The sequence below is a fragment of the Pundamilia nyererei genome, unplaced genomic scaffold (genome assembly GCF_000239375.1).
Source record: "Pundamilia nyererei isolate P.nyererei 1_Seehausen unplaced genomic scaffold, PunNye1.0 scaffold00009, whole genome shotgun sequence".
NCBI classification, from domain to species: domain Eukaryota; kingdom Metazoa; phylum Chordata; class Actinopteri; order Cichliformes; family Cichlidae; genus Pundamilia; species Pundamilia nyererei.
Genome location: NW_005187410.1, coordinates 829,379 through 841,679, shown reverse-complemented (window position 1 = coordinate 841,679; position 12,301 = coordinate 829,379). Strand labels below are relative to the sequence as shown.

Here is a 12,301-nt window from a genome sequence, read left to right as displayed (position 1 = left end):
GTGGCCTCAAACTAATTTGCCCCACTTAGTAAATTTGGCCCTTAATCATTAGATGATAGCCAGCCGGTTCACATAGTTCGGAAGGGGGAAAAAAAGGAACACATAAATTATTGTTGGCTCAAATGCTGTTGCTGAAGTAGATTTGTTGTTTTCATTGTCTTGGTTATCCACTTCATGCCTCAAAAGTCCCCAGCCCAGTTTCAGTACAATAAAATCACCCAAAGACCTTTCCAGTCCAACTTTTGAGAACAAATATTGCATTCAAAACAATTATGTATGAATTCTTTGAATAGAGCAGATGTGAAATGAGTAGCTGCAGGAGCCACATTCTTATTGTCCGAAATAAAGGTCGTCTGAAATGATCTAAGATTGGAATAATCCTTCAACCTGTTGGAGCGTGTGTCGATCTCATATGTGCAGCATGGGAATCCAAATGGATTACAGCAATCATGTTATAACTACAGAGAGTAATTGCTTACAGCTTACAGAGAGCGATCTAATGGAGTTAATGCAGTCTAAAGTATAAAGACTGAATTTCTCATAATATTCATAATTATAGGCTATTCTGTGGACCAAATAAGAGCTGATGGTAGATCTAGTGTGTTTACGATTTTTATTAGATATACAAACAAGCTCAAATCATTCAAAGAGTGGAAAATTCATTCATTTTTACAACAGGCAGTTAAGCCAAAGTCATGTTGATGTCAGACTGAAAATCTCACAAAGCTAAAATACACATTCGAAAATAGATCTGAAAATAAACCAATAATATAATTTTATAACCTGAAAATCCAAGAGTGTTTTTTTCCCTGTCATAACTGATCTTTTTAAGCCCAATACAGCCCATCATATTTCTTGTAAGTGTAAGTTTAAAAAGGAGGACAAGTTTAGTGTTTGTAAATTCCAAATCTGCCAAACAGATGAAGAAGCACACAGTATAAACTGTGAGCAGCATCCAAACTTCACTGTATATATTATAAAGATGGAAAACGCTGGTCTTCCCACTCCAGGTTAGGAATTATTTGCTGCCTCAGATGGAGGAGTTTAAGTTTTTCAGGACCATGTTACTGATGGATTGGTGCAGCATCTGCAGTGATGTGGACTGTTGATTTACTCTGCATTTCTATACAGTACACAACTTTAGCAACAGATGCTGGTTAGCAAAAATTACAGAAACAAGCAGCAGATATGAACTTCCAAACGGTATCTGGGTTCTACGTTAGATACAAAACACAGAGCTCAACCATTTGAGGGGAGCTGAAAGTGCAGCAGCTACTCTTCAACATCTAAAGAAGCAAGCTGAGGTGTTGCCCATTTCACTAGGGCACCTTCTGAATACTTCCTATACCAGGTATTTACATCAGATACAACTGTAAGGAGATTTCAGGCAGACCCAGGACACACTGGAGACATTATGTCTCCCAGCCAGTTTAGGAAAGCTTTGTCATACGCTGAGAAGAGTGATGGAGTGAAGCGGACCAGTTAGAAGCTTTCAGAGCCTCTTGCCCTGTGAAAGCTGGTTTAGGCTACAGCGCCCCCATGACCCTAAATTGGATAAGTGGTTAAAAGGATGGATGGACTTATTATCCTATTATCAACTTATAAATGACTCTCTGCAGCACTTTGAGCTTAACTCTTAATCTTGAATGTCTGAAATACCCATCCTCTCTCTGACACTATGCAGTAGCCATCTATGACCATAGTCAGTGTTGGGAAGGTTACTTTTAAAATGTATTCCATTACAGATTACAGAATACATGCCCCAAAATGTATTCTGTAACGTATTCCGTTACGTTACTCGATGAGAGTAACGTATTCTGAATACTTTGGATTATTTAATATATGCTGTTTACAACTACGTGAATGTACTATTGCTGTGATTTATTACTGTTACTGACGGTCCACGGCTCCGAACCGTAGTAAAGGGACCTCCGACTAATATGGTGGGTTCCATGTTGGGCTCGTAGCCGAAAAATAGCTTTACTTTGTTGTGTGGGTCAACTTTTCTTGCCAGAGACAGAGAGAGGCGTTGAAAGGCTGCTCCAACGGAACTTATTGTTTCGGAGGAAAACACGAACACAGCGTACAGTCGAGTCTTAATAGCTTACTTACAACTGGGCTCGTTAGGCACTCTTCTTGGCTGCAGTGGTTATTATTATATTTACATGCTTCCAGCTCCCGTTTCTGCTCGATGACAGCTCGTACTTTTCCTTTTTCTCCCTCCTCGCGCTCACAGACACATAACGGGTATGGCAGTCCATTCTCCCTGCAGCACGGACTACACTGCCCATGAGGCTACATTCTTTAGAGCTATACCTGTAGCATTCTGCCTATTAGCTTAGCACAACAACAACAACAACAAAAAGGCGCTCTCTCACCCAGGAAACACGCAGAGAGAGAGAGAGAGAGAGAGCGTCGCCCTGTAACCATGGCAACCATAACGCTTCCGCCTGAAACAACAGAACGTAGCTGTCAAACAAAACCCAAACAGTCCTGACCTGTGACAATATGAAACAGGAAAGTACCGCCATGTAATCCATTTATTTCAACAAAGTAACTGTATTCTAAATACCACCTTCTTAAACGGTAACTGTAACGGAATACAGTTACTCATATTTTGTATTTTAAATACGTAACGGCGGTACATGTATTCCGTTACTCCCCAACACTGACCATAGTATAAACTTAACACACAATAGTGTCAGCGGAAGGAATGTTACGCCACTCATTCAAGTGACTTCCTTACTGTCAACTGACTGCAAGTTTCCTCAGTCTTATAAACAGTACATTTGCATGATGACTAAAACTAGCACCACTGACTAAAAATGGGCCGTGAGGTCAGTTTCATGATTATTAATATATAAATTGTCAAAGGGGATTCTTTCACCATCTCATGGTGCTTTGGTTGCAGTCATTTCTCAACTCTGTGTGAATAGTGCTCATGGCCATTGATCAGTGGTCATGACATTTGGATGAGTGATGAAGCGTTTCTCCCACTGAAAACTATGTCACGATGAACAGAATCAACTTTCTGGCATTTACTTACCTGAATGATTGAGCATACAGCACGGAAATATACATGTGCATAGTTATAATACATAATATCGATTTTTTTTAAGTGTCTCCTGAAGTTCATGTGTCTAGTGATGGAAAAAATAGGCATACACTTATACTGTAAGAGTGTTACACACGTTCTTTTGTGCTGGCAGACTAATTTATATTTACAGCAGGTTGCTTAGGTTGGAGCTTTAGTTGCCCCAATACCCCGTTGGACCAAACACCATTTGCTTGCTCTGTCACATAATTTAGCTTGTTGATGTGATGCCACAAGTGCATACACACATACATACAAATATCCACGGGTGGGAAGACACTCAGAAAATCAAAGTGCCAAGCTCAACGCTAAAGCCAGCGAGAGCAGCAAGACTTTCACTTTGCATAATTATACTCACGGTGAGAACATTTTCGCACACACAGAAGCTATAAAGAGCACATGCAGAGGCATTAGTACATAGGCATCCATATAAAGTCTATGCAAAACACTACTTCTTGTTTTGATTTGACTGACAAAGCAACAATACACATAGAGACAGAAGGAAAGATATGGCTTTTCCTAAGAAAATTGATTTTTATGTGTCTTTCTTTCTCAGCTGCATTTGTCGTGCACAATATTCAGTTCAGTGTAGTTTTATGCCAGACATTGTAAGATAAACATCTCACAATATTATACTGTGAAAGCCAGCGATTTCTTTTTGTGACAGTGGGAGCAAAAAAGAAAAAAAAACTTTTAAGAAGAGGAAACCTCTAACACATTCAGACTGAAGAAGGGTAGCCATCTGCCTCTAACTGCTAGGTTGAGGGAAAAGCAATAGAGAAAAGAAAAGCATAGAGAAACAATTAAGAACAAACAATATAATAATAAACATTTGGCGGATTAGTGGAGCCTGAAACAACAGGTCAGGAATATGAAGCTCAGGAAATTAACTTTGGAAGAAAATGAAGACGAAGGGAAAAAAGAACACACACTACAAAAGGGAAAAGCCACCAAGTTAATGACATGCAATAGTAGCGTACAAATGCATGGGCAGTTATAGAGACAAGAGTAGATGGCAGGTGCTCAGGTAATCATTGGAGGTCCTCTAGCAGCCTGTAGCTTACAGCAGCATAACTAAAGGATGGTTCAAAGGCAAGAACCCTAACTTAAAACTTCCTCAATAAGGAAAGTTTCGAGCTTAATCCAAAAAATGGTGAGAGTCTGCCTTCATGCACGCTGTAGCTGAATGTTCTGCCTCTAGATGTACTTTTTGGTAACTCTTGGAACTACAACTAAGCCTTCATTCTGTGAGTGAAGTGCTCTTTTTGGGTGTTGCACTATGAGGTCATTAAGATATGATGGAGCCTGGACTTTGAGGCCAGGGAAAGGGAAGATTTTAAAGGATCCAGTGGAGATCAGTTTAAATGAGAGAAATGTTAGCGTGCCCTGTCAGTGTCATAAATATGCTTGATGTCATCTGTATAGCAATGCATTGGAAATGCATTGTTTTCTGTGGAGCAAAGTTTCAACCTGTGTAACTTCATGACTAACTTTAATTTGTGTTGCAAAGAGTCCTTAAGTAGTTCAGTTGGGATGGATTTTATTGTTGAAGTTGGCACATAGAATTTTGTGTCTGTGGGTCATTTTTTGTTATTTATTGTGTATATACAAGTAAGAAATCAGTGTTGCTTATGTGACTCAAAGCTATGGCGGTTTGTTCGCTTTCCAACCATTTGTGCTTATGTATGTATATAGTCTGTAAGTACGATGTTCTTTAGGCCTGCTGATGTTTCGAGGCCCGTCTGTGAGATTCTTTCACCCCTCTTCCTCTCCCTTCCTACCCCCTCCTTCGCCTATATTAGCTCCATAAATCCTGTTCTAGGCGGATTGTTATGGTCATTGTGTGTGCTGTGAGCGATGGTTATTATCTGCCTGCTCTGCTCACACAGCTTTATGATGCTCGTATGCTTTCTTCCTCTGCTCCCAGTTCTCTCTCTCTCTCTCTCTCACTATATCTTGTTCACCCTTACTCTCTCTGTAAATCTGAATGTCCATGTCCAGTCTCTCTCCTTCGCTTATAACTCCACAGCACTTCCTTTTTTTTATTTTTCTCATCTCTCTTCCACTCCACCAGTTCCACCTTCTGTCTTTTGCCGCTTGTTATCGCGTTTTCACTCTTAAGCTTCCACTGCTTCACAGATTTAAAAGAAAAATCATAAGTAACTAACAATAACCCACAGTTTGTTCAACCTGAAAGATTTGTCCTTCCTATTTGTTTAATGATATCAGAAAAATCAACCGTCTATACTTCCAGCAAAGGATGCTGACACTGAAACTGACACCTTACCAAGTGATAAAAAGCTGTCAAGAGGGAGTCAGACTTACCAGCGATAAAACTAATCATACTCTCATTTTACAAATCTAGCACATGTGACAAAATCAGTTTACAACAAGTTATGGTCCATACATGGTAAGTTTTCATGTAGGAAAATAAGGTTTTCACAATTAAACAAACAAAAAATAAATCAATAAAAATCCTTTTTTTTTCTTTTTACGAAGGGCCCAGAGCATTGTGTGAAATGCCTTCATTTCAAAGACGGTCCAAACTGTGTGGAAAAGTGTCCCGATGGCCTGCAAGGTGCCAACAGCTTCATCTTCAAGTATGCTGAAGCCAACAACGAATGCCACCCCTGCCATGCTAACTGCACCCAAGGGTAAGTGCAGACAGGAAAAGGACAAGTTCGAGATGCGGGGAGTAATCAGCTTAGAGTAACGTCGTCACAAGAAGTGGATTTGCACACCATTTGCCCCGCAAGCAGTTGCTACATCACTGTTTTATTTATTTTACCAAAGTGACTAGTTACTAACAGAATATTCATGCTATGTTTTCTCATGCTCATATTGCAAGCGAAATTTGACCTTCATATATTTAGCGGTTGAAAAGCACGTGCTCGCAAAGCTCTCGCCAGCCATAGTCTGCAATCATAAAATTATAGTCCGAACGTCTTGCAAGACATGTGAGATAAATAGAGAAGTGAAGCAGAAAATGAACCTGAAGAGAAAAAAGAATGAAAGTAAGGGTAGTTAATACCCTGCCACTCTCCACTGCTCACTAGCCACTGATCGCTCAATGTAATATTCAACAAGGTTTGGAAAGACATTATTTTGTATTTAATTCCACCGGGAGTTTATATCATTTCCCTGTGTGTTATTTCTCCTCTTGTGAGTGACAGCATCCAGCTCACTTAAGCATAACAATGTTGTCGTAAATGGAAAACACCAGGCTGACACTGTCACAGGTACAGCTTCATAAGCAGGGCCGCCTCTCAGAGCAGCAAAAAACCCAACAAGCTGATCGAGGGGGAGGGATATATATTCTGAGTGGGAGAGAGACAGAGCTGGAGGCTTCCAAACATTCAAAAGAGCTACTAAATTTCAGAGACAGTATATGTGACGTGTGATGCCACTGAAAGATTAACACAAGGCGACTGGTGAAACGTCCAACAGATTTGGTTAGTTTTCATTAGAAGTCAGTATAACTTTGTAATCTGTCATTCTAAAAGTAAACTCTTAGTGAGTTCTAAAGCAAGGCTAAAAATGGTAGCCAACAAGGCTTTTATTCACATTTGTGCCACACTTAAGGCAAAACGCGTTAATCATATAAAAGGTATCGTTGTTGTGTTGACATCTGCTCTACAATGAGCAAGCAAAAACATCTCTGACGGTCAACACTTTCTGGCTAATTTTGGCTGCCTGTGTGTTATGGTAACATTTTTATATATGCGATATTAATGTTTGAATAGGATAAAATACAGCATTTGTCCTGTATTTATTTACTAAGGTGCATTGGACCGAGACTTCAAGACTGCATCGGCTGGATGGACAGGTACAAACTTCCTTTTCTTGGATCCCTCTATTATGTGCTTACGTACAAACGCACTTAAACAGAAGTACACACGCGCACACACATAGAAGAACCGTACAGTAAGCAAAGTCTCTGATTAATGGATAGCTCTAAGGCCCCAAATCCCTGTGAGGTCCTTAATGCTTCTCTGTGCACGGTTGTGTGTGTGTGTGTGCCTGTTTGTTGATAAATTGATTGTGCTTTAGCATTTGTTCTGAAGCTGGGGGGAGAAAAGGCAAGAAAATGCTGCTCATAGTTTGCAGCAAATAGATTCAAGACTTCATAAGTGAAGCAGTTTGGAATCAAGTGGTGCTAAAAATTGTTGCGTGGCGTTTTGAGGGATGATTAAAAAAAGAGGCTGGTAGGCAAGAGGAACAGCCTGCAGTTCACTATTTTGCAATGGAGATTTCCAGCACATCAAAAAGAATACTATATACAAATTTCAGGTAAAAGGTAAATGTAATGAGATGACTATCAAAGTGGGTGTCAAAAAAAGTGAAACGAAAGAAGCTTTTACCGTCTTGCAGCACAGCGTACATTCACATAGAGATAATCACTGTAAAGGCATTTACTGTATATTCCGCCTGATACTGACCAATCAGTATTCAGTATCTTGAAGCTTCTACTGTAGCTCAAAAAAAACAAGTCATATCCTTCAAAAGACTAAATCTACAAGTGTGCTTCTGAAATAATATTTGGGAAACTGCCAGTAGGATGAATGGGGACTGCAGCAGATGGCTGAAAGTAACTATCAGCCGACCTTGTGAAGAGATCAGCTTTTATCAGATCTCTGATATCTCTGGCCAGGATGTAGCTGTAGCCACAGCTATCAGGTCTAGTTGCCTGCTCTGATGTGTCACACAAGTAGTAAATCTGTTAACTGTTAGATGTGTCACTTTTGAGCATAGCTGAAAGTGTCATGTCATTACACAAAGCCTTTTTCTTTTCTTTTCTTTTTTTTTTTTACACAAAATCTTCTAATGGCAGTATTTCAGAAATTGCTGATCTACTGGGATTTTCCACATAGCCATCTCTAGGGTTTATGGAGAATGTTCTGAAAAAGAAAAAAAAAATGCAGCAGTTCTCTGGGTGAAATGCCTTGTTGATGCCAGAAGTTAGAGGAAAATAACTATACTTTTTCAAACTGACAAAAAGGCAAGAGTAAGTCAAATAACCATTTGTTACCTCTGTGGTATGCAGAAGAGCCATTCCAAATGCACAGCACGTCAAACCTTGAAGCACATTGGCTAGAGCAGCAGAAGCCCTGACCAGGTGTCACTCCTGTCAGCTAAGAGCAGATAGGTGAGACTACATGTTGCATTGGCTCAATAAAATCATACAATAGAAGGAAAAAATCTTTCCCGGTTTGATGAATTTTGATTTCTGCGGCAATATTAAAAAAAAACTGAAAACATGGATCCATCCAGCCTTTTATTAACAGTTCTGGCTGGTGGTGGTGGTGTAATTTGATGGGGGATAAGGAGCCCACACTTCAGGGTCCTTAGTGCCAAATGAGCATCATTTAAACAACACAACCTATCTGAGTATTGTTTTCATGTCCATCCCTTTATGACCATAGAACATGCATCTTCCAATAGCTGCTTCACCAGAAAGCAGCAGACCATGCCACAAAGCTCACACCATCTCCGACTGGTTTCACACACAGCGGTGAGTTCTTAAAGGGCCTTGAAGTCACCAGATCTCAGTCCAGTACAGCACCTTTGTAGTGAAGTGGGATTTTTGCATACATGAACGTATAGCTGACGTCAAATCTGTGAGGAGTGTTTCCATCGTTTTGTCGAAATGTTTCAAATCTAGATCTAGTTCTGAGGGCAGGAGATTCAACCCAGTGCCACCAAATTTGAGTGTATAGAATGAATTGCACATTAGCTGTTTATCCCGATGCCAAATGACATTTGTCATTGTGAGAAAAGCCTCATGTAGCTACTGCCAGTGCCATGCTGACGGTGTCTTTCACCATCAGTTTTCTTTTCATTCTATAACAATAAGACGTGCACAAAATTAACCGTGTGGCTTTCATTTCACACAAATTAGCTTCATTCCTCTGCTTTGAAATGTATCCATAGTGAAACTGCAGTGCGTAAGTTAATGAAATCAAACATAATATTTACATTTACCACTCTCTCTTAAACTTTTCTGTTTAAGAACTTTATTGATATTTTGTGGAGAAAAACACAAAAAAACCATTGCTGTCTAGCTGAGAGTTAGATGAGAAGATCGATACCACTTTCATAACTGCCCATTAAATATGGAGGTAACACCAAGAGATAGATAACAGCATAAAGATGAGAAATGGGGAGAACAATTAGTCTAGGTTATTTTCCAAAATAGTCTACCAGCACCTCTAAAGCTCACTAATCATCTCGTTATACCATATCTCATTTGTTTAATCCATATAAAACCCAGATTGTAGAAGCAGTGCAGGGCTTCACAGGCATTATATGCTGGTGCATTTCACCCCCGGGTGCACTGAATTTACTAGCTGCCTAATCATTTCATTGTGGCAGCAAGAAACCAGTGTTGCTATCTTTGTATATACATATCACATGTAAATAATAAAGTAAGTGTGTTGCATCTGCAGATATTAGTAAGCCTCAAAAATAAGGTAAACATCACCTGGTTGTAGCTTCAGAGCAATTTTAAAATGGCCTCAATCTCTTCTTTCCGAGAAACAAACCTGTGTATGTTGGCAACGATCAAGCTGTTTCACCAAAGAATCGTGATGATGCCATGGAGTCACCAGGGCATTTTATAATTATCCAAAGTCGTTAGTGGACAATCTAAAGAACCACAGGTTTTATATATTTAGAGTATTTTTTTTCTCCTTCACTGTTGGTTCCAAGACACAGATTGGGGTCAAATTAAGACTAGGATAACATATAGTGTGATGCCACCACAACAGCTCCAGTCACAAATCATAGGATAAAGTTGATCAAGTTGACTCAAGTTAATTGTGATTCAGTGATAGTGCTAAGAGGATAAATAGACACCAGAAAAAGCCCCGATCACAGCATAGCCACAACACTCGGTCATTGCAGCAATCAAATGTTCAGGCTGTGCCATTCTTTTGGTGCACAGCAGTGCTTATGGCCTTATTACATCTTGTATTGAAACTTTCAGTCACCATAAGAAGAGTAACTCTTGCATACTGCACTAATGCCCAAACATCAGAGTCACTAAATGGGTACAACCATAATTTCTGACCCTAGTTATGTACTTGTGTCTTTTTGATAGCTCTAAATACAAATGTAACAATCTGTAATTTAGTCACTGTGCTATTGAAGCACTTATGAATAATGAAGTCTATGGGACTGAAACATTAAACCCTCCTTGAAAGTCACTTGCAATCTTTTTACGAAATCTGAATCAATTGTGCCTGCTCAATATTTTTAGAAATTCAGTGGAGCATGCTAGGATAATAATTGCATAACTATACAATAATGCGTTGCACCTTTTCTGCTTTTTTCCCTTTAATTTGACACCTGTCTCTATCTAAAGTAAGGTAATAGTGCCCGCGTGTCTTCATTGGTTAGACCCCCTTTCTTTTAACCATCACATGTATAGAGATTTCCCCTGTGCAGCCACAGACTGTGATGACAGAGAGATAAAGCATTCATTTCCCATGAACAGGGCTGAATGTGATATCATTTTATAGAGGTGTATCCTTGAAGTCCGTAATATACAACCCCGAATAACATCCTTATTTTGATTATGAACGGTTCTTCCGATAGATCAAATAAACCAGCCATGGCCGAGTATATCAGAAAGCCAACTCGGACAGTTTGAGGTGCATATCAGTAAAAATATTGAGATTCTTCATTTCAAGTGACAGCATCAGTGTGGTTCTGAGGATTCTCTTTGAAGATTATTTCCATGTTTTTGATCTCAGCCCCGATTTTAATGAGAGGGCATGGAGGGATATTTGTTACCACATGAAGCTTAGTGGGAAAATACACAAAAACCGAAGGTGAAGAGGTTTTTAAGGGATCGGCCACATGGATATATATTCTAGAAACATGTTATGTGTGTTAATCTTTGTGCTTGTATTAGCCCGATGTTTGCTTGATGTATTTTTAGTTTAGTTTGTGCTTGTGTGTGATCTTCTTTACTGATACCCAGTAACATTCTTCCTTTTCTGTAATTTCATTGCATGCCCTTTGTTCTTTATGTATTTTCTTCCCTTTCCTTCTCCAATGTCTTTTCTTCAGAACCCCTCTGATTGCAGCAGGCGTAATCGGAGGACTCTTCATGGTGGTGATCATGGTACTCAGTGTAGCAGTGTCTGTGCGACGGAAGAACATTAAGAAAAAGAGGGCCCTTCGCCGCTTCCTGGAGACAGAGGTAAACAGGAAAGTGGATTAAGTAAAAAAAAAAAGCTGATGTTCCAGCGAGAAAGAGCATGCTGTTTGTTGCACTGAAAGATAATCAGAAACTAAGGACATAGGTTAAGTTACCTTGGCCCAAATTATGCTAAATGTTTTGTGTCAACAGAGATCTTATAGTATACGCCTCTAAAATTGGATCCCATTAGCGCAAATAACTCTGCCATAGTTTTAAAGAACTAAAAGTAAAATTTATTACTTTAATCTTGCTCTGTTTCTCGTATTTGTTTCCCTCTAATATGCCATGGTACTGTTATGCCTGGAGAAGATTACATAATCAAATTACAGGCTACATTGCAATTGGATTTATCAGTAAATAAATACACCTGATTTTGTCCCCAAATCAACACGTTATCACAAACCATCCTTCCAGACTTTGAGGAGAGGTTACAGTAAAATGACCTATTCAGAAGAAAACAACAAATGTCAATAAATAAAGAAGTATGGATATATCTTTGTTCACCAGGAAGTGCAAAATAGACAAATGAAAGTTTATTGCTGTCTACATCACCCCTACTGCTACACCTTTCACTATAGTGAGCTCGTTGTATTTAATTTTGGAAATGTAGGCCATTATTTATTAAAATGTGTCGATTTTCCTTGTAAATGTATTCATTTCAAAGTTGATTGGAATTTTGCCTCTTATGTACCAGTGTTTGGTTCATTAGTTTGTTTCCTCCTCTCAGACTCATTAATTCACAATCACAGAGCAAATGGATGAAAATGGTCTTTTGTGGAATCACAAGCTATTTGTTTTGCTTTTGAAACGTATTACACATTGTTCATTATTTTAAAAAATGTAATGCACTATGTTACTTAATTAGTCTCCACAGAAAATAATTTGTTACATTACTTTTGGAATACTTTTAATATGGCCTAAGATAAATTGTCACATAATTACCATTTAAGACTATAAACCTATCTAACAAATGTCTCCATCATAATGAACACACATGTACA

At 39.0% G+C, this 12,301-nt stretch overlaps 1 protein-coding gene across 1 annotated transcript in view; it reads left to right on the top strand.

Annotated features, from left to right (window-relative positions):
• erbb4b (erb-b2 receptor tyrosine kinase 4b) overlaps positions 1-12,301 on the top strand; it is a 107,378-nt gene that overhangs the window by 37,009 nt on the left and 58,068 nt on the right. Inside the window, exons 13-15 of the mRNA XM_005723629.2 lie at positions 5,594-5,748; positions 6,876-6,920; positions 11,168-11,300. Coding sequence (XP_005723686.1) covers positions 5,594-5,748; positions 6,876-6,920; positions 11,168-11,300 — 333 coding nt within the window. The remainder of the gene's footprint in view (positions 1-5,593; positions 5,749-6,875; positions 6,921-11,167; positions 11,301-12,301) is intronic.